Source organism: Cibotium barometz, chromosome 25, assembly GCF_041138505.1.
Source record: "Cibotium barometz isolate CiBa-2024 chromosome 25, ASM4113850v1, whole genome shotgun sequence".
Lineage (NCBI taxonomy): Eukaryota > Viridiplantae > Streptophyta > Polypodiopsida > Cyatheales > Cibotiaceae > Cibotium > Cibotium barometz.
In genome coordinates this window covers 23,236,466-23,260,279 of record NC_141070.1, presented here as the reverse complement: position 1 = coordinate 23,260,279, position 23,814 = coordinate 23,236,466, and the positions used below count along the sequence as shown (strand labels likewise).

Sequence of the window (23,814 nt, the reverse complement as noted above, 5' to 3'; positions counted from 1 at the left end):
CTCTTTGGGTAAATACTCTTGTGCTGATAAAACCACACCACTAAGAGCACTCAATGCCATAAAAAGAAATCAAAGAAAGAGAAGTGTGTCTTCTCTGTGTGGAGACAGATCTTCACTAGTTATACTACATTGACGTGGGCCACCTACACCAAAAAATGGGAAACTAACCTCTACTTGATCAAAATTCTAGCGAAACGAGTAGCTATGGGAAGTGACAAAGAGCCAATTAGCTAAACTCTACAAAATTTTCTAGGAGGAAACTCAACAAGGTCAAGGCACAGGTAGATAAAGAAGCAAAGCTAAAAGAGCTCACTCAGCCCCTAGATATGAAGAACATATGAGGTATGTAATAGAATACTTCAAGTCCTACAACTTTGGGATAGGGTGGTACATGGAAAAAAAGCTCAAAGAGCTCTGAGCGATAAGCCACATGCTTCTTATGATGGACCAATTAAGGTCAAGGAAGTTAAACTAGCTAGCCAACGTGAAGAACCCAAGCAAGTCATCATTGCAAAAGATATCACTCCCAAACAAGAGCATGACTTGATGGCATTCTTTGCCTACAAAATACACTGACATACCATCGTTATCATGGAAGGCACAAGATCGTATAAGCAAAGATCTTACTTGATGAATCCTAGGTATGGACAAATGGTGAAAGAAAAGCTTTTAAAAGAGCTTCAAAATCTCACCAACATGTTGTTTACAAATTCAAGCATAACAAATGGGTTGCTAATTGTGATTGTTTCCAAGAAGCTGTAAGAGAACTTCAAGAAGAAAGGTCAAATTTTGTTTGACTCACCGGGTTACCACAATATCCAAGCATAACCTTGGGGTCATTAGGATGACTAGGCAACACACCACGAGGCAACCACCATGGGCATGACACCACCCCCCTCCCCCCCCTTTGGTATTGCAAAAAATCCTTCACCAAGCTCTCATCTCCTGATGTGCTGATCCCCAAAAATATTGGTCGAGGAAGATGATTATGCCGCATGCTAACTAAGAGCGAAAGAATTTTAATGATGATAAGATGGAACAGACACGATATATGTATGCCTAATCTATTGGCGAGGAATATGACCATGCACGCTAACTAAGAGCGAAAGAATTTTAATGATAAGATGCAATAGACAAGATACAAATGCTTCAAGGGAAATTTTGGACTGAGTGGATAAAACTTGGGATTATGCTATTCTACTTAGTCTTCTTATTTTGGAAAAAAGAGACCGAGAGCTGGGTAATCAAAACCATGTGTTTACTCCCAATGGCATACTCTTGATGTGAAATGTGGGTTTCTACACTGTTACCTTGCCACATTGGTCACACCAATCAAAACATATGAAGGTTCTTCAAGTAGTTAGGCATCATCAAGATGGATTTCCTTGAGTGGGGCGGTAGAGCTCACATTAGAAGATGGTTTCTAAATTACTTTCATGTCCAAGATTTCAATAACGAAGGATAACCCTTTCAGTAAATGCATCAAATGTCTACTTTTTCCCTCAATATAAGAATCCCCTCCATGAATGTTCACCCTCAGTAAGAGTAACTGATTCATTCAATTATTCGTTTGATTTCTTGTATGCTTACTGAACAGCATTTCCACACTAATCAACCACTAATGCTTAACAAAATAAGTTTGCCAAGGGATAAACACACACCTGCCCTATGATTTTTCAAAAAGGTATATAATGTTTTCGTACTTCACCGAACTGCTAAGAAACTCCCCAAAGATCTGAACGTCCCAAACAAAATAAATCAAAGCCCTGACTGCTGCCCATTGACTTGTGTCACCTGGTTTTTTTCTGGAAAGGACCTCACACACACACAGACAGAGCATACAAACTATTTTCTGGGAGGGACCTCAGACACACACACACACACACAGCATACAAATTCCAGCCATTTCTCCCTGCATATATTTGTTATTGTGAATTCCAAAAATCTCATGGCCTTGTGGAAAGTGCAACCGAGTAGCACACGCAGTTACCAGGTAAGAAGAACGACTCAACATACAAATTTCATTTTGAGACTTGAATGGGCTGCCATTAATTAAAGAACGTTCACAAGTTAACACAAAATATGAAACTTACTAGAACGGCCAAAAGTTTGACACAAAATGTGAAACTTACTTTCGATAATTCAACACAAAAGAACCCATGAAACAAAAGGCTTCAAAGTTATTGGTCCAGAACAGCAACCAATACTCTGAACTCAAGGTGGGCTCTTATCTATCCAGCACTACACAACTGGCGTGTTACAAAGATTCAAACTAAATGCCTTAGAAAGACCGTGAGATGCCTTTCTCAATCTCAAGACTTGTTACTTGTAAGAGTGTCCCCTGCAATTGCTTCAATTTCTTTCCTGCTTCTGATCACACAACGTCGCTGAAAATCCAGATCCACTTTATCCAGATCATGGGCAAGTGCAAGGTAACCATATAGCACTCTCTTCTTCTCACCACCCTCTTCCACTAAATCTGGACCACCACCTGCATTTGACTCTTTCTTAGCTGGCCCCAGATGTAACCAATCGTCCCGACCACGACTGCTTGATATGAAATGTTTGTGGAGATGTTCTGCCTCATGCAAACAAGAGAAAGTAGCCATATACTTGATGATCACTGTGCCTCGTCTTCCCGTAGCAACTTTTGTTCTCTCAAAAGTAAGTCCCGAGTCTGCAAAGACCAAAAATTATGAATGGAAAAACTCCAAAATGTCCACCGTAGCCTCACAAGTTCAGGTTACTGTCTGCAACAATTCATATCACAATGTCCTCTAAATTTTCACTCGCACTTGCACCTGCTCCCTCATTGGCTCTTGCTGGTCTAGCTCTTCTGGGCCCTCAACAGAACCCCTGACTGTGTAAGGTTCCCCTGCTATTTGTCCAAACCCCCTCCCCCCTTTTTTTAATTTCTTTCCTCTCCCATCACCCTAGAAGCTTTGAGCTTGGCACATTGTGTTTTCTTTACATCTTCCCTTGGATGGACAAACAAAGAACATGCTGAAACCTACCAACAATGAAACAAACCACCCACAACAAATTTACACCAACATAGATAGTAGATCCAGCCTGATACTCACACATAAGGGGTAAGGGTTTGTGACCTGTACCTAGTTTGCTTAAGAAGGATCTCTCAACCAACTTTTCCTTGCAAAATCCAAACAACTGTTAGTTCATTGGAACTTCTCGGAGAGGCTGGTTGATTCAACATCCAACCATGGCCATAGCTCAGAGCACCCCCAAGCCCAAGGCTAGACCAACACCATGCTAGACTCCTCACCCCAACCATGGTTCCCAATATCATAATTCGTCATCAAGTGTTGGCCTTGAGCCAGACAAAGGCCTGATTTGGATCCTGATGCCCCCTCTTGGAATACCATTGATGAGCTTAATCATTTACTTAAATAGATGATTCCTGAGAATGTAAGTGACTTCATTTGATGTCGATTGAAAGAAACTACTGATAAGTGACAGACTTGGTCTCATCCTCCCTATGAAGGCAGTCTCTATGTTAGTGCAGCTCCACCAGGTATAGTCCGAGACAATTTTGGTCCAGTCAATAACTCAGGACAACATGCCAAAACAATCTCTCGAGACAACACTCCTCATATGTCATAGTAAACAGGGCATCTGAAAAGGTAGTTTTTCTCCCTCTCCACCTCTAAAATGGAGCAAAGTCTACAGATCCCATCCTCTCTATGCCATAGGACAATATCAAATGCTTTGCAAAGTCAAGAAAGAAACTATAAACTTGTCATTTGTTCAACCTAGCCTCCTTGATGATGGCTCGCAATGTGACGCTATGATCCATGTGTGTGTGCTGCTCACGGTTCTTAGCAGGTCTTGCTCTGTCTGTGCTCACCACCCAGCAGTCCCTTGCGCGCTTGTGTGTGTGTATGTGTCTGAAAAATGTGCACACGCGTGTGAAAAATGTGTGTGCGTGTCAGTTCTGCAGAAATGGCTTCACCTACTGAGGTTTACAGACGCAGAGATCCCTCTATTGAGCCTAAGAGAAGAAACATAGGAGGAGACTCCCAGCGAGCTGAGATGCAGTTCTCTCGTTGCACCAACCCCGATCTCCAACATTTCTCTGACACTCTTGAAGAAGGTTTTGTTGAGATCAAGAAAGCATGGGATGAGCCTGTCCCTGAGTTTCGATTGCGGGTTCCTGGCCAAGTATTACTAGACCCTATGATGAAACTTTTGCAAAGAGCTATGATCCCTTTTTTCCTCTGAAGATGCCTGCAACAGCTGATGTTGGGCAGTGGCTTAAAGCCATGCTTTGTTGAGGACTGCTACTTTGCTGCTCTGGCTTCTATGAGGTTCTACTTACTGATCCGCAGCATAAACAAACTATTTTGGAAAAGTCCTATCTTTTTTTTGCGCAGCAAATGGTGCATGTGTACCCATGGTCGCCTACGAAGGATTATCAGAGTTTCATCACACACAGATGCCCTATGTGGGTGGAAGTTGTGGAGCTTCCTGACTATTTTGGCGGAGTCACTTGGCCAAGTGGTTTGCTCTCCCAAGTCTTCTGGGAGTGTCAATTGATTTTGCATCCTTTGGGATACCGATAAACCAACTCCTTCTCAAGTGGCCTTGGATGTTGAACTGCTAGGACTTCCAATACAAGAAGCTTTCTTCAAGCTCAAATGGGAAATTTTACTGGCTCTTGTTTCACATGCAAAAATTTTGGACACATGGCATGAGAATGTCCATTGGTACTCCGGTAGCCACCAGTTCCAACTTCCAGCAATGCCACCTCAAGAAGTTGTTCCTGTTGTACCCATGTAGCACCGAAAGGGGAAAAATGTGGTGCAAGCCCCTAGATAAGTAAAAAGCAAAAATTGGCACGGAAAACCCTCTTGTTGTTTAAGGGAAAGAAAAGGAAAAACAAGAGCCAAATGCATGGAAGACACCTAAGAAAAATTCCCCTCTTAGACAAAGACCTGTAATATCTTGTAATTGGGCAGACGGAACCTCTACAGCGAGGCAAACTTCTGAGGTGCTTGATATCACAAGTAATATTACAGGTGTGGGCACAACGTGGGCTGCAGTTGTGTGGGGGTAACCCCCTCTTTGCACACAGCGAGTAACCCTAATGTATTTGCTAGCCCTGACACTTATTTACATGCGAGTAATACTCATGATGATATTCCACATTATACATTGCATAGTGATACAGGGAGCCAAGCAGCCATGCAAGTTGAAGGGTAGCTTGTTTTGCTTTCACATGCTGTAAATATGTATATACCAATCAAATGCTTTACATATGATGTGCAAGCCATAGTTACCACGGAACGGGAACGTTCCGGGAACGTCGGATGCTGGAACAGGAGCAGGAACGGGAACGGGAGCGGATCGGGAACGTCGCGGAACGCCACGTCATATGACATGTCGGCATTTAGGACTAAAATGACAAAACATTTAAAATATCCAAGATTAAACTTTAAAGTCTTAAACATTAAAAATTTGAAGAGTCCAGACTCCAAATAGAAACTGAAAAGAAAGTACATCGCATGTGGAATCTGGATATATAGAAACTGAAAAAGAAAGTACATCGCATGACAAGTACAAAACTAGCCTCAAGGGCCAAGGTAACTGGTGAGTCAAAGACTAGTCATCAGCAAGTGGGATCTCATCCTCCTGTCCAGGCTGTCCCTCAGTCTGCTCATCCTCATGCTGCTCCACATCATCCTCTCCCTCTGGCTGATCCTCACCATCATTGTCATCAAGATCAAGGCAAAATCCAATAAATGGCTCTGGAGTACACTCAGCCCTGAACTTGTTAAGCAAACGCAAGTTTGCATTAACAAATACAAGGTCATTTGCCTTCTGGACACCAAGCCTGTTCCTCTTCTTGCTTGCAATGTTTCCAAAACTGCTCCATAAGCGCTCACATGGCGAGGAGCTAGCACCTTGGCTAAGCACTCGAATGGCCAATCTTTGCAGCAATGGTGTATCTGCCCCATAATCCTCCCACCACCGTGCACTGGATATCTTGAACCTATCATTCTGTGCATCCTGCAAAGCGAAGAGGCCTCTCTTTTGTCGATAGAAGGAAAGGTCTTCACGAACCCTCCTCCTATCATCTGCACTGGGTACAAGCTTCCTCAAGATATCCTCCCAACCCTGCACAGCCTCTGCATCTGTCTCTTGTCCTTTGCCTTGAAATTCTGGATCCACCACAAATGCAGCAGCCTCTAATGCAGAGTGATACTCTGTCCACCTGCTTGTCGCAAGACGAGATAGCTCCTGTCTCCTACCCCCATCCAAAGTCTGTAGAGATAGGATTCTCTCAATCATCCTGTCCATCCCCTCATACACCTTGCCAATGCAAGGCTCATCTCCATCAAGAAGCCTCAACATAAGAATGATTGGCCGCACAACCTGCAACAATACCTCAACAGTGTCCCAAAAAGTGTCATCAAGCACAATGGACCTGCATCGAATACCTGCCCACTGAGGTACGCTCTCGCCATGCATCCCACTCCTCACAAACTACAAGCTGCCTCAAATGATTCTTCTCTTCAAAAAGACGCTTTAGCATAAAGAAATTATATGCAAAGCGTGTATCTGAATACTTTAAGAGATCCTTTGGGGATCTCTGTCGATATACAGCCAAAATGTAGTGGTGGCGAGTGATAAATGAAACAATGTGATTGCCCATTTCAATAGAAGGCTCCACCCACTGCATCTTACCAATATCTTTGAGGAGATTGTTGAGCCCATGTGACATGCAAGGAGTGAAGCAAATATGTGGGTACCTATCCTCAATGATCCTCCCTGCTGCCCTGTTTGAGTTCTCTCCATCAGAAACAAACTGGATGACATTATTGGGACCCACGTACTCAATGGCTTCACTCCAAATATTTGCCAATCTCTCTGCAGTTTTGCCCGCCTCTGAATTGTCAATAGCTTTAATAAAAAAGCTACATCCTCTGGAGTAGGCAAGGATACCCTGAATGGAGCGGCTCCTGGTGTCACTCCAACCATCACCCATGATAGTGACGCCACATCTACGCCATACATCCTGAATGGGTCCCAAGGCATCCTCTATGGCCGTCCTCTCTGTGGCTAGAAGTGTAGTGCGCAATGCCTCGGATGAAGGTGGAGCATAGCCAAGTCCGAAAGAAGCAATCTCCTTCACCATATCTGCAAAGTATGGGTTGCGGGCCTTTACCAAAGGAACATCTGCAGCATAAAAAAACCGTGCCACTGATGCATCTACTTGTGCCCTCCTCCCAGGGTGCCATGATGCCACAAGACTAGCCTGCACTGGACCTCGTGAAGCCTGGGTCTGGGAAGCATTTGTTCCATGTGCGGATGGCTGTGGAGCAGCCCCAAATAATGGAGTAGATGCACTCGCTGAAGATGCCACGCCTGCAGGTGTGGCTAATGATGATGTACCTCACTCCCTGCTGCATCAAGTCTATCTGCAAGTGCCTGCAATCGTATGATATCTGCTCCTGACACTGTAGGGCAAACAGAAATGCCTTTGCCTCTAACCCCCAACAAATGGGCTCGCACACGATCCGTGCCTCCAGTCTTAATGGATCCACAAAAGTGGCACTTCCACTTGCGTGACCCTCCTCCTCTTGCACTATCATATCTGGACACAAGATCCACCTCATTCCACCAAGGGGATCTGTTTTCTGCATCTATGCCACGAGGAGGTGCCATTGAAATTGATAAATGGCTGAAAATTAAAAAAACATGCAAAATGCCCTTGCATGAGACATAAGTAAAGTGTCCACAAAGTGGAAAAAAACGCAGCAAACTAGAATCTCCAAAATCCAATGTTCATTGCGTAAATTTTAAATCTTACCTGCTGAGTGCTCAAGACTCGAGTCACGAGTGCCACCCGAGCAAAAGAAGGGGCCAAGAGGAGGTAGGGAGAGTGACAAGTGTGCACTGTGCAGTCTGGGGCAGCCAAGGCTCGGTAGGGAGAGTGTGGGGCAGCCTGCAGGCCCGGGCAGCCAAGAGGAAGGTGGAATGGAGAGTGTGCCTGTAGGCTGTGGGGCAGCCAAGGGGGGCCGGGGCAGCCAAGGTTGAAGGGGGCAGCGTGGAGTGGTATGGAGAGCAGCCAACGTTGCAGGCGCAGCCAACGATTCACGAAGCAAGCGAAAAAAGCGAAAAACCGCCGTACGCTGGGAAAAAAAGGCCGCCGGCGACTAGCGAAAGGTCACTTTTTCCGGAACGCCCGGAACGTGCGTTCCGCCCTAGCGTTCCGGCGTTCCGACTCGCGTTCCGCCACGCTCCCCGGCAACTGGCCCGTTCCGGCTCCCGTTTCCACGTTCCGGGCACGCCATGCGATTCGGAGAGGCGTTCCGGCGTTCCATGGAGGCGGAACGCCGTTCCGCGGTAACTATGGTGCAAGCCCTCTGTGATGCAAATAAATGGAGGCTCCTTTGGACTTATGTAAATACTATGCAACCACATATAGTTTGTTTGCAAGAGCATAACCACCATGCTTTTGCTGGTAGACATGGGGTTTTCTCTGGTTATCACATCTTCTATACGAGAAAGCAAGCTTTTTCTGGTACTCTTATCATGGTTGAACATGGATTTCAACCTCAATTGGAATACAATGATTGTTGAAATGTGCAATGTAAAATTGCAACGAGTTCTGATGTGTAAGTTTATGTTTGTGTGGAAACACACCTTATGACTCTCTCTCTCTCTCTCTCTCTCTCTCTCTCTCTCTCGACGCCCTAGACTCCATGGCCCTCGCCCTCGCCCACGGCCACGCCACCACAGGAGGATCAGGCCATCATCTCCCATCATCGCAGGACCACCTCGCACTGGCTCAGTTTTACCACCTTGAGCACCATGTCACAACCACCCATGAGGGATGTATTACGGTGATATGAGAGCTCTTTGCTCATGTACCTAGATCAGATTTTATAGATTTAGATTTTTGTTATCTTTCTTTATTACTATGTTGTACCCATGATGATGTACCTCATGGATATGATGTAACCTACTGGTCTCATAGGTCATTTTGTCCTTTTGAAGACGTTAATACAACTTTCTTTCTTTCTTCTCTCTCTCTCTCTCTCTCTCTCTCTCTCTCTCTCTCTCTCTCTCTCTCTCGTCATGGAGTTCTTGGTGTGGTTTAACCCACCATACTTTATGCTTAATCTATGTTGCTCTAATACCATGTTAAAAATCCTACTATTGGATTGATCATGGTGTGGAGTGCAATGTGGAGTTAAGCTCGAGGGGGAGTGTTGAGATATCGAGCTCAACTAGTGCTACGGACATTGATGACTCACCAGGGTGATAGCTTCCACACTTATACCACTGGCATGGTTGGTGAGATTAGGGTTGATATGCCGCCAGTGGATGACAGGCTATTGAATGTAAGTGGGTGTATAAGGTCAAGCATAACGTTGATGGTTCAGCGCACAGGTATAAGGCAAGATTGGTTGCCAAGGGCTATGCGCAAACTTATGGCATTGACTATAAGGAGACATCAACCCAGTTGCAAGAATGGTAACTGTGAGAGCTATCATTGCTATGGTTGCAACAAAGCATTGGTCTTTAGATCAGATGGATGTAAAGAATGCCTTCTTGCATGGTGATTTGTAAGAAGAAGTATACATGATGCAGCCACCAGGTTATGAGAGTGATGCACACCCAAATTTTGTGTGCAGGTTACGCAAAGTCTTGTATGGCTTGAAGCAGGCACCCAAAGCATGGTCAAACAAGATCGGGAAGTATCTTGTTACCATTGGATTTCACATATCCAATGCAGATTTTTCACTTTATGTGAAAAAGACAGATAGAGGGATCATGCTATTAGTCATCTATGAGGATGACCTGATTATCACTGGTGATAGTGATGTTGACATACATGATGTCAAGAGGCTTTTGAAGTAGTAGTTTGAGATGTTGGGTGAGCTACGGTATTTCTTGGACATAGAGCTGGTGAGATCACTTCATGGCATTTTGTTATTACAGAGACAGTATGGCTTGGACATGTTTAAGTATCGTATGACAAGTTGTAAGCCTATTTCAGTGCCATTGGAGCAGAACACAAAGCTTTCCGCACATACAGGTGAGCTTTTTTTTTGTAGGATCCCACTACCTACAGGTGCATACTGGGTAGCTTTATATCTACATGACCATTACTAGACCAAACTTGAGCTATGCTATTGGACTCGTGAGTCACTTTATGCAGGTCCCTAGAAAATCACATAAAGTACAGATTCTCAAGTACATAAAGTCCACAGCTGATCTATGAGGCTAGTACAGAGATGCAGCTACATGGGTACACAGATGTTGATGGGCTGGTAGTGTCGCAAACAAGAGATCTACCAGTGGTTTTATGTTTTCACTTGGGAGTGTTGCTGTGAGTTGAAGCAGTAAGAAATACCCAATAATTGCCTTGTCGAGTACAAAGGCAGAGTACAGGGGTGCTACTATGGAAGCTTGTGAGGTAGCTTGGTTTCAGAAGCTACTTGGTGATATGGGTGAGCTCGTGGATAAGACAGTTGTCGTTTACTGTGACAACATGCGTAGCGTACAGTTAGCCAGTATCCCATGCTAGAACGAAGCACATTGAGGTGCATTATCACTTTGTGAGAGAGAAGGTTCTAGTAAGTGATGTAGATCTAGTATATGTCAACACAAAGGATCAGGTGGCTGACATCTTCATGAAAGCATTGGACACAGAGAAGCTCCACAGATTTGGAAGCTTACTTGGAGTGCAATGTGTGGAGTTAAGCTGTAGGACGAGCGTTGAGATATCAAGCTCAATTAGCATTGCGAACATTGATAGCTTACCTCGGTGATAGCTTCCGTACTTATACCACTGGCATGGTTGGTGAGATTATGGTTGATATGTCGCCAGTGGATGACAGGCTGTGTGACAACCATTTTGGAGTACTAGAGTTATAGCATAGTTATAACGTCAGCTCATATAGTTGGATTCACACTATGGACAAACCATTGTATATTATTGCAGGATAGTAGTTTCCCTTTATGTATGTACTCTTATCTTTTAGTTATATAGTTATAGAGAAGAGAAGAAGATAGAAAAAAATTCAGCCATCCATCTCTCGTGTCTTGCTTTCTCTTGTGTGTGTGTGTGTGTGTGTGTGTGTTTGCTTGCAAGGAACTCAAGCTCTCCCTCTCCCCCGCATTCACTCTATGGTATCAAAGCTAGGATGAGCTCTTGATTATGGTGGATATCCATGTATAGTAGTTTTTTGTGAGAGTTCATTTGTATGATTTTGCATCTTTTATAATGAAAAAATTAAGCACGCTCATTATCATTAATATTGCATTAGAGAGAGTATGAAGCTGCCAATGGGGTTACAAGAAGAGAAACTTGCATTCGGAGATTTGAAGGCCCATGGAAGCTGAAAATGAATATTTTCAACAATGTAGAGATATTGGAGGATAGTGCCGTCATAAAAAAGCTGCCAAGAAGAAGATTACACCAAAGAAGGTTGGTTTTTTGTGATTTCTTACCTCAATGATTTGGTGTTGTGCGGGAGGATGCTCATGTTGTGAATCCCATGGTTCTTTGCATTTGGGCAAAGAGATTGAAGGTGCATGGTTACTTGGCTATGGGGACAAGTAAGTTTGTGGGCTCACTTTGGAGCCTATGTGCGAGCATCAAGAAGAGGATGCACTAGTGGATGTTACTCAAGAAAGTAAGGAAAGTGGTGGAAGTCATGGGAACTTTCACATACATTTGCACCTCTGGTTTCTCGGTGGGAGAAACTTGGAAAGCACCCTTGATGACATGCACAACAATAGCATGCATAACGGGAGTTCAATTGAGAACTCACGACGGCCATGTTTATGGTTGTCATGGATACCTCAAGATGAGACGTCAAAGCAAGGGGAGCTAGATGGGCAGAGGACTTCGGCGTCGAGCGGCGAAGAGCCAAGTTCTTGTCGAACAAGGAGCTGCACCAACAGTACCGGACACGATGGAGTGAAGAGAGGTAAGAGTTGTGGAAGCACTTTCCAAAGTTCACCAAGAAAAGCTACAGAGAGAGAAGCCGAGTAAGCTGATTAAAGCTTGGACATCGTGATGCATGCAAGATAAAGTTGCAAGAGAAGCAGCTATGGAAAACAGCAAAGTTGAAGATGCAAAGAGGAAGTAGAAGCAACAAAGAGTAGCAGGCGACTGCTGCAAAGAGAGCTTAGCATCGCATAGCTCGCAGTGCTCTGCATAAAAGCACTGAAGCTTGGCGACCTCAATACCTTGGCAACCTCAAAAGCTAAGACAGAAGAGAAGATAAGAGTCCGTGGAAATGATGCTAAGACAAAAGCGTAGCACAACAGAAACCTAGCCATGGTAGAGATCATGGTTGATTAAAAGACAGCGATGGCAACTATGAAGTTTCCATGGCTATGGCAATGCTAAAAGGAAGTAGAAGCAACAAAGAGTAGCAGGCATGACCGCTGCAAAGAGAGCTTAGCATCGCAAGCTCGCAGTGCTCTGCATAAAAGCACTGAAGCTTGGCGACCTCAATAGCGCAAAAGAGAAGATAAGAGTCCGTGGAAATCATGCTACATTGGTGGAGACAAAAGCGTAGCACAACAAAAACCTAGCCATGGTAGAGATCATGGTTGGGGGCCCTGGCTGCGATTAGAAGACAGCGTGGCAGCTGTGAAGGTTCCATGGCTATGGCAATGCTACGCAGAAGAGTCCATGATGAAGACAATGGTCACGTGTGTGGGTCCCAACTAGCTACAAAGTCTGGCGAGCAACATATAAAACTAGAGAGCATGGGTCCATTGGCTACAGCGCATTCAATACATGGCTGCGTGCAACAGTTCCCTGGAGATGAGTGGCGGATTCAGAGTGCAAGACTGCAGGTGCCAGCGTTGCAAAATTTAAAGCTTAAAATTTTCAACTTCACCCAAGGGTTGATTCACACACAATCCACTATAACCATTAAGGACTTGGTCACATGCTTTGAAAGCATGTTTAATCCCTGAAAGGTTGTTCACACACAGGGTTCTTTGCCCGCCTACGACTAAAATGAGTTGTATTTTTTTCTCTCTTTAATGTCTTGAAATAGCGGACAAATGTCAATTTGTAAAAATAAAGTCGTGGAAATTGTTTTTTTGACCACTTTGGATTTGACGGGTTCCCTACCTTGCATAATGCGTAAAAAGAATTGTATTTTCTCACCCAGCTTCTGCGGGTCCCTTGCCCAAGCCCACGAATGCTCAAAATGGATGTATTTGTGGTGTGCCTTGAGTTGTGCACGCATGGGCGATGCACTTTGTGGGTTAGTTCCTTCTCCCAAGAAGATGGTTGTCCAAAAATTACTTGGGTGGTTCCACTCGAGCAAAATGGTGCTCATAATGGACTTGAGGTGTCTAGGTTGGCTAGACACATGCGCACACACTTGTTGAGTACTCCAATTTGCATTGAGAAGGAGTGTTGAGATTAGTAATGTCAAGTTATTGGGAGTGAGAGATAAGTTGGTCAAAAATGGTTGGAGAGATTGTGAACACCCAATTTTACATTGAGGAGGGGTGTTGAAATGTGCAATGTAAAATTGTAACAGGTTTTGATGTGTAAGTTTATGTTTGTGTGGGAACACATCTTACGAGTGAGATGAGATATTATGTGGGATGTGATTTATGAGAGTCACATAAGATGTGGGATAGAGATTGCCACATGGCATGATGATGTGTAAAGTTGGATGGATCAATGGCTATCTATATTAGAAGCCTTTCATTGTATGGTTGATATCACATGCAATAGAGCTTTTGTTGAGTGTGTTTCTCTCTCTTTTTTTCGTGAAATGGTGTTTTATATTATATGTAAAAATGTACATCAACCACATGGCTCACACAGAACCTATGGCCCCAAAAAAACCCCCACAAAAGATCCTCTAAAGGATCATTACCATGCAAACCTGTACACTAATAAGAAAGCCTCCTAGCCAAATAAGCATCCCAGATAAAAGCATCAAAGATGAGCCAGCCGAGCCGCCATAGACCATAACGAAATAACATCTGCATCCAGTAGCTGAGCTGAGAGAAGAGAAGAAAACTGCCAAAGCAGCAAACCGCGGATACGTAGAATGTGCCCATGTATTCCAGACAAGGAATCAAAGATGAACCCATTCCGTGTAGTCCAAATATGCCAAAGTCCTGTCCATCTAAGGAAATGGAATATCACAAGGTGACTGTCCGAAGTAATGACTTGAGGACAAATCCCAAATATCCACTGATGAGCCGAAACAGTAGACCTCTCTACTGCCTCCCAAACGCGAGAGACAAAAGACCAAATCTGGCGGGCCACTCGACAACTCATGAACAGATGCATAACTGTTTCAGTGCATGTCGCGCAGAAGAAGCAAGAGGCCAATGTAATTTTACGACGGCTGAGCTGATCCCGTGTAGGTAACCCTCCCATCAACATCCTCCAAATGAAAACCTTACCTTGGTAAGGGAGTTTAGACTGCCAACCACGCATAAGAGTCTTCTGCCACCATGATTTAGACTTGTGCAATCCCCACACCTTATTGGCCTTGGCTGAAACCCAATCTTTCTCTGATACGAGCTTATGATAGACCTGGTTAGCTAAAAGTGATATCAAGTCACCAGATTTACATAGTGCCCAATCAAGCCAAGGCTGATCTGCAGATGGCCGAGGCAATGGAGTAAAAGGCTCAATTGCATGCATGATGTCAACCCATAGTGGCTGAAATGTCCGAGGAACCCTAAAGTGCTGCCGAATACGACGAAACGAATATGGCCTATCACGACCAGGTATCACAGCATCTCGGATTCTAACCAAGCCTAACCTGACCATGCGGTTGAGTCGTATGCGTGAAGCATCTTTGTCTGGCCAAACAATGACGCGCGACTCCACAAATGTTTCGAACTGCAAAGAGTTCAAAAGTAGTCTTTCATGACCAGGATCCCACCGAGCCAATAGTAGAACTTCATGCCAAGAAAGGAGAATATGCGATAAAATGTGAGATGAGCGAATACGGACAGGATGAGCCGCATTCACAATGTCCCACCATGAAGCCTGCACACGTGTCCGTCCATGTGACAATCCCTCCCACTCAATCAAGTCACGAGCCATGAATACCCAAGGCTGCTCCTGCAAACACATATCCTGAAAAAGCGCCCACCTACGCGCCACCATATGCAAGCGGACATCCAGTAAAGCAGCCCCACCCATTCTTTTGGGCGTCGTAATGTGATTCCAAGCTATCCATGTTTGACCCATAATATTTCCTTGCCTCTTCCACAGCATAAACCGAATGGGAGCAACCAAACGGAGAAGAGATTTGTGCGTCCAAGGTAGCAAAGGCAAAAAATAGGAAATCATGCTAAGCATAATAACCTGAGCTACCTTAACCCTCACGTGCATAGGCCACCCTTGAGCTTTCCAATACACAAATTTATCCGAGATCCGAGCAGAAATCCAAGCAAGAAGCGCTTGGGGGTCCACATCCACACCCACCAGATACCCAAGATGACGAACAATGTCTCCTACATGCACCACACGGAGGCAATTGTTGTTGTGCTTCTTTTGTTAGGCGACTTCTAATAGGATAGCGTTCTACTCTATCCACCCCAAGAAGCCCTGTACCCTGAGAAAGTTGACCTCCCGGCCTCTCAATCCTGGTCTGTTGGCTGGGCACCTGAACCCAAAGGGCGACGAGCATATGTATGTAAGGGCCCCTGACGAGTACGCAAAGGTCCCCGCCAAACAGCATCTGAGAAATCCCCCCGCGGGGCAACAAATCATGTCGTTTTACCACGTACTTCCACCCATGGAAGCTCAACCTCATTCTGAACATCCACATGTACATCCATGTGCTGGGCATCATGTTAAGGAGCATCATGCTCATCTTCCACGGGCAACTGCCCATCAACGATATCCTTGGTAGCAACAACTTGTTCTTTCTTAGGACATTCGGAGACAAAGTGGCCCATCTCACCACATTTGAAACAGTGGCCAGCAAATGTATCCCACCTCAATTCATACATTAAAGGTTGCAGCCCAGCCATATTGACACGCAAATGTGTCGGCCTAGGTCTCCCAGTATCCCACAACATGCATAGACGATTTCGGTTTCTAGATGTCATTCGAGGCACCACCTAGACATCACCGATACCTTGCATGAGAGCTGGTAAAACACGCCAAAACATTGATGGAAATTGTTTCACTTCAACCCAAACTGGGCAAGCCTGGCGCAACATATCTTGGTACTCTGCCATAGGCTTCCACGGAACCACATGAACCAATTGCCCATCCAAAAAGAGTGGCACCTGCTCCAAGACTGCCCTACGGGCTTTCGAAGTGCGAAAAAGTATTTCATAAAAGCCTCTCGGACCATCATAAATCTCCTCAAGTACCTCAGGCGACACCAAGCGGCCCAACCATGCTCTAAGACGAGGCAACAGAATACGCCCAGTAAAGAAGAAGATAGCAGCACGATCATGAAAATCTGCTAGCTGTTGTAGCAACAAAGGAGTCTCCATGCATACATCAACCACACCACCGTTATCTACTGCAGCCATTTGCACGCTATTTGCCTTCACATATTCTTCAAGAAGCTCACCAGTGATCTGTAGCAAACGTGCAAACTCCGGAGAAGGTACCTGAGAACTTTCCTCTGCATTCTCTCCGACATTCACCGGAGTGTAGCTTGCATCAACATCAAGCCTTTGACATTTTTGTTGCTCCGAGGCATCTGAAGCATTCTCAATCATCTCCTCAATAAGATCCATGTTAAGGCTATTGGCAGCCATGCCACCAACAACAGCAGCCGGGTCATCCAAATCCATGTACAAAAGCAAAGAAAACCTGTTCTCTCAAACCCTAATTCAGCACCTGCAAACCCTAATTCAGCACCTGCAAACCCTAAATCAGTAGCTCAATGGTTGAGGGCAGGTCGAGGAAGCGAGTCCGGCTAGGAAGGGCTGTTGTGAGGGAAACCTTCAAGGGTACTCTGTGAGTTCTGCTAAGCTTATGACTACACTCTGTCGTGCTTCAAAATCTCTGAGAAAGAGTGACCTTGGAAGAGAGCCGAGATGCTGAACTAAACTACTGTTTTGCGTTGATTCTCTAAGCCAGTACACAGAGGAAAAAGATGGGCGAACTCGTAATGGCTGGTTGGCTCCTCTCCTTGCCAACACTCGAAGAGTCCATTTCTCTCTCTCTCTCTCTCTCTCTCTCTCTCTCTCTCTCTCTCTCTCTCACACACACACACACACACACACTTAGAAGGGGATGAACAGAGAAGAGAATCGAAAGGCAAAAGATGACGAGTGATGCTGCAGATTACACACGCAGTCGCACAGCAATCGCACAGGCCAGTAGGTCGCACCAATTAATCTCTCTCACCGGTAGGAATCTCTCTCTCTCTTGTGTTTCTCTCTCTCTCTCTCTCTCTCTCTCTCTCTCTCTTGATGGGGAGAAACCTGGCAATTAGGGTTTAGAGTTCATTCATAGGAGACATACACAGAGAAGCAAGGGAGAGAGAGAGAGAGTTGTGGGGATAAGTCAACTCATGAAAAGCATGAGTGTGTGACTCCCCTATCACACATGTATATTGCACTAGTACACATAGTGCACTTAGTACATTAAAAGTACTAAGTGTACTATGTACTATAACTTATGGGCTTGTACACACTATAAGGGTGGGCATAACGCCTTTACCCCAACAACCTCCCACTTAAAGGCAAAGTGCCCTTAAGTAAAGGAAAAAAAAAATCAGCATGTACATGATAATATACAAGGCCATATCAAGGCTGAAAATGGCCTCATCCAATGCCCATCAAGTGTCTGCAATGAGCAAACCGCTCCGGAGGCAAACTCTTCGTCAACAGATCAGCCGGGTTGTCATCCGTATGAATCTTAACAAGCTGAATTTGCTTGTTCTCTATCACCTCTCTGATGAAGTGATACTTCACATCCACATGCTTCGTCTTTGCATGAAAGACAGGGTTCTTTGCCAACTGGATGGCACTCTGACTGTCACAATGCAACAATGGAATATCCCCTGTATAACCCAAATCAACCACTAACCGAGATAGCCATAATGCCTCCTTGCAAGCCTCTGTGGCTGCAATATACTCGGCCTCTGTAGTAGACAAGGCAGTGCACTTCTGCATCCTGGATATCCATGACACAGCACCTCCTGTGAATGTAAATACATAACCGGTAGTAGACTTCCGGTTATCTGGATGACCGGCATAATCCGAATCCGTGTAACCATGCACTAATGCATCCTGTTTGCCAAAGCAAATGCACAAATCCTGTGTGCCCTTCAGGTATCTCATGACACCTTTCACTGCTTCCCAATGCTTCTTGCCAGGGTTGGCCATGTATCTAGAAACCACTCCCACTGCAAATGCAATGTCTGGCCTAGTAGCAACCATGGCATACATGAGACTGCCACAAGCTGAAGCATACGGAATCTTGGCCATATCAGCCCTGTCACTATCCGACTGTGGGCTGTCCATAGCACTGAGTTTCACATATGGAGGCAAAGGAGTACTAGCTTTCTTCCCCCCGTCCATATTGAACCTCTGCAAGACCTTGCCAATGTAGTCCTTCTGAGACAAATACAACACATGCTGATTTCTGTCCCGAAGTATCCGCATACCCAAGATGTGATTAGCATCACCCAAATCCTTCATATCAAAAGTTTGATGCAGCCTCTGCTTCAAAGCATCCATCTCTTTACGAGATTTCCCGGCAATCAACATATCATCAACATACAAAATGAGAATCAATAGACTGCCATCCAAGGCTTTCTTGGTGTACAAGCAGTGATCTATGTCACTTCTCCTGAATTTCTGAGATTTCATGAATGTATCAAATTTATGATACCATTCTCTTGGTGCCTGTTTGAGCCCATAAAGACTCTTTTTCAGCTTGCATACAAGCTTCTCCTTTCCACTCACTGCATAACCCTCTGGCTGCTGCATATATATCTCCTCATGGAGATCACCGTGAAGAAAAGCAGTCTTCACATCCATCTGAATCAAGTCCAGATCATCATGTGCAACCAAAGCTAACACAGCTCTAAGTGTGGTCATTTTGACCACTGGAGAGAAGATCTCATCAAAGTCCACACCATATTCCTGCTTGAAGCCCTTAGCCACTAACCTGGCTTTGTATCTTGGCTTAGCATCTGATGCAACTTTGAGCCTGTATACCCACTTGCATGGCAAAACCTTCTTGCCTGCAGGCAAAGGCACCAACTTCCATGTTCCATTTTTATGCAGAGAATCCATCTCTGACTTCATGGCACGCTCCCATAGAGCTTTGTCTGCCCTCTGTAAAGCCTCTTTATAACATGAGGGCTCCCCACAGTCAGTGAGCATCAAGTAGTCAACCCCTGGAACAAACCTGTCAGGGACTCTGGAGGGTCTTGTGGACCTCCGTACCCAATGACCATCATTTGCAGGTTGCTGTCCAGCCTGCATATCACCCATTGGTGGCTCCTGTTCCATGCCATAAGGCTGAAATATCATGCCCGGTATATCCTCCAACTGTGGTATATCCATAGGGATATCTTCTGCCATGTCTGGCTGTCCATTTGGACCATTTTCAGCACCATTTAAGGGCTGGTTTTCCTGCTGTAATGGCTGATTTACAGCCCTTTGTTGTTGTCCATGATGTCCATCATCATCAAAGATGACTCTGCCAGGCTCCTGTTGCCTTGCAGGCTCCTTATACATGCATGTTTCATCAAAAATGACATCATTGCTGCGTATGATCTTTCTATTCATGGGATCCCAAAGTCTATACCCCATTTCACCTCTGTCACCATATCCTAGGAATATGCATTTGTGAGACTTGGGATCAAGTTTGGTGCGCATTTCCCTGCGTATGTGCACGTACGCAACGCAACCAAACACTCTCAAGTGCTTGTATGACGGAGGCTTCCCTGTCCATACTTCTTCTGGCACTTTCCCACCAAGCCTCGTGTTAGGTGACCTGTTTATAAGGTGAACGGCTGTCATAACAGCTTCAGCCCAAAAACCATGAGGTAATGCAGCATGTGACAACATAGAACGGACCTTCTCCTGTATGGTCCTGTTCATCCTCTCTGCTGTCCCGTTTTGTGGAGGATCATAAGGAGTAGAGAGCTCCCTCTTGATGCCTTTAGCATCACAAAAGTCCTGAAACTGTTTGGACGTATACTCTCCACCATTGTCGGAACGCAAAGCCTTCAGTGTTTTGCCAGTTTGATTCTCAACAAGAGCAACAAACTTCTCAAACACTGAGAATGTATCACTCTTCAAGCGAAGAGGATAGACCCACACCTTGCGTGTGGCATCATCAATAAAAGACACAAAATATTTTGCACCTCCCAAAGAAAGCTGAGGCATCTCACATACATCTGTATGCACAAGCTCTAACTGAGCATCTTTCTGTCCAAGAGCTTTCTTATGGGGGCACTGTAGTTGCCTACCATATATACAATGCTCACAAAACTGAAAACTTGAAAACTTTAGAGAAGGCAAGTAACCCAAACGAGACAATTGCTCCATTCCCTTGACACTCATGTGTCCCAACCGGCTATGCCACATAGAAATTTCCGGCAGCTCGGTTGCATTTACATTAGCATGGTGACAAACACCTGCATGCATAAAATAAAGAGTGTCCACTTTAGAGCCTCTGGCAACAACCAGTGAGCCCTTACTAATCTTCCACTTTCCACTACCAAATGTGGTAACATAATCAGCATCATCAAGCTGTCCAGTAGAAAGCAGATTCTTCTTGATCTCAGGCACATGCCTGACATCATGGAGCATAAGCTGTGAACCATCTGAAAATACAAGCCTCACATCACCTCTGCCAAGAATTTTGCATGCATGGTTATCACCCAAATAAACCACTCCTTCATTGCCAGCAGTGTACCTGACAAACAAGTCTCTGCAACCTGTGACATGAAAGGAGGCACCTGAATCAATGATCCATGAGTGCATACCATGACCACCTGTAAGAAGTGAATGGGCATCAAGTGAAGACGTAAAGAGGACCTCATCCTCACTGCCACCTGCATGTGACACATTGATTTCTTCGATCTTGACTCCACTTTTGCCCTTTGGCTTTACATCTTTGGCTTCATCCTTCTCTTTGTCTTTGCCTTTTCCCTTTTCCTTTTGATCATTTTTCCATTTGTAGCATTGCTTTTTGATGTGTCCCTTTTTGCCACAATAATGGCATTCCAAATCCTTTTTGGAGCGAGACTTGCTCCTTCCCCTTTCTTGGCTTTTCCCCCTTTGCTGGGATCTCCCACGTGCATTCATTGCATTGGACTTTCCAACAGAGTTGTTCTTCCTGTTCATCTCTTCTTGAAGAAGAGCACCCTCAACATCTGCATATGACAGCATAGCATTCGAATTGCTAGTGGCTGTCCTAAATGTGTCCCAACTCTCTGGCAAAGTGCATAACAGAAAAGTGGCTTTGAACTCATCGTCCATTGCCAACTTTTGATTGATAACCTGGCTGACAATACCATTAAACTCATTGAGATGGGCTGTCATAGAAGCCCCTTCCTTCATCTGAAGACCTATGAGTTTCTTCAACCAATACACTTTGCTTGAGGCACTTTGTTGGGCATACAAGTCCTGCAATCTCTGCCACATTCCCCAAGCTGTCTTCTCTTCACGAATGCTGAAAAGTAATGAGTCTGACACAGACAACATGATAGTAGATCTTGCCAGCTCATCCATATCTTCCCACTCTTCAGCTGTAAGAGAAGCGGGCATCACACCCCTTTCTTTGATAGGCTTGTGCTGCTTTTTCTGGAGCAACACATTGTAGCACTGGGTTTGCCAAATATCATAATTATGCGAGCCTTCAAGCTTCTTGATGTGAAGCAATGAAGAGCTCTCACCTGTGGTTGCCATAGCAAAATGCAACCTGTAATGCCTGACTCCCTGCAAATGTGCAAACACTGCACCAAAAGATGTGCAAACACTGCACCCAAAGCACACAAAGTGCTCACAAATGTTCTCCCAAGCTTTATCTCCCACTGCGGAAGCAAGAATGCAACTTTTCTCCCACTTTTTGTGATGAAAACACCAAAATCTGGTTGCTGCAGATTTTGGACAGCACCTTAAATGTCCTCTTTTGCCCTTCCAAAGTACTGTACAGCAGTACTAAGCGCTCACCAATGATGTACCAAACCTGTACCGGCAATTTCAGCAGCTGAATTTGAACCTTTTGATCACTCAAAACAGTGTACAGCCATGCCAAAACATGTACAAATCTGTACCAAATCTGTACCAGCAGGTACAGTAGCAATAAATGCTCTCCTGGCTGTCCAAATGAGTGAAAATCAGACTTTTACAATCCTGTATACTGCATAAAACAGTTCCGAACAGAAATTGGGCAAAAGCCCCTTGACTGCAAGCTGATTTCTGAGGATTCAAGGCATATATGTCTTGCCTGCTGCTTTGCCAAGCTCAACAAGCATACAAACTTGAAAAGCCCCTTGATTTGAGATCAATTTCTGATCATGCATGGTACATTGACGCACATGAAGGCATCCAGAGTGTTCACGATGCTTCCCCCTGGCCACATATACATCAAATACATGAAAGCCCCTTGATTTACAGGCACATTGAGTGCTTGTAAGGCATCAGCACATTATCCACAGCATCAAATGCGATTGCCTGCATGCAAATCAACTCAATCGGCACAAAAGCCCCTTGATTTGCACTGCAATTTGTTGCAATTTGCTGCGATTTTGCCCAAATGTGCGATTTTTCACATCATACAGCATGTATGAGTGCTTAATTGCACAATTACATCAAAAGCCCCAAATTTCGACATCCAATTTCCTGCACATTGATCTTGATTTGACCAATTTCCTGCAAATTGATCTTGATTTGACCAATTTCCTGCAAATTTATCCTGATTGTGACCAATGTCACCCAATTTTGCCAATTTTGCTCAAAAATTGAGCAATTGGGCACCTGTACCTGCTCAATTAATTGAATTGATGAGAAATTCCCAAAATTGAAGCAAAATACCTCTGATTTTCTGATTTTCGGGCTGAATTTGAGGTTTGCAGGAGTCGATTTCGGCTCTGTGCAGGTGAGGGGAGGGGGCACGGGGCACTTCTTGCTGATGTTGATGCTGATGCTCCTGCTGAAAAGGACACGAGGCTGTTGAGACACCTCTTTGCTGGCTATATGCTCTGAGCGTGGCCTTACAGGAGGCGCCTGGCTGCAGCAGCCATTACGATGTTGCTCGAAGGGCCCCGTTGGCGTCTGCTGCTCAGCGCTGAAGGGCCAGCGCTGCCTTCGCTTAGCACCAGCCGACGCTACACGCCCGCCTTTTCGCTCGACGCCTTGTGTTAAAGCTTGTCCTTCGCTTCACTTAGCGCTGGCGCCTTCTACACGCCTGAAGTCGACTGAAGTCGACGCTTTTGCTCACGTTTCGCCTAAGTGGTTATGCGCCTTGTCACTCGATCGCCTCCACGCTTGACACCACGCTAGCCTTCGCCTGCGTGTGATGCAACGCCCGCCACCTTATAGTAGGTTCTTGCCTTCGCTGAGTAGCAGCGCTACAGCATCACGTGCCTGCGTTTTTCTGCCTTGCGTGTGATTCAGCGCCCAGTTTACGACTATGCCCAGCAGCCTTCGCTTCTACTCCAGTTGGCCAGCGTTCAACACGCAGCCAGACAGCACACGCTTAATTTCTCCACGTAGCCAGTTGATGGAAGCAGGCGACCAGTTGATGGGGCTGAATACGACCAGAAATCAGCAAGGAGAAGAGGGAGGGACCATATGGCTCTGATACCAGTTGATGGGGAGAAACCTGGCAATTAGGGT

The 23,814-nt window shown here is 45.1% G+C and overlaps 1 protein-coding gene across 2 annotated transcripts in view; it reads right to left on the bottom strand.

The window, feature by feature from the left end:
* Positions 1-2,108: 2,108 nt before the first annotated feature.
* Positions 2,109-23,814, bottom strand: part of LOC147624361 (uncharacterized) — a 48,187-nt gene continuing 26,481 nt past the window's right edge. Inside the window, exon 3 of one of the 2 annotated variants that reach the window (XM_086819343.1) lies at positions 2,109-2,677. In XM_086819343.1, coding sequence (XP_086675469.1) covers positions 2,313-2,677 — 365 coding nt within the window. In that variant the 3' untranslated portion in view covers positions 2,109-2,312. The remainder of the gene's footprint in view (positions 2,678-23,814) is intronic. The other variant, XM_086819344.1, reaches the window with a different exon arrangement.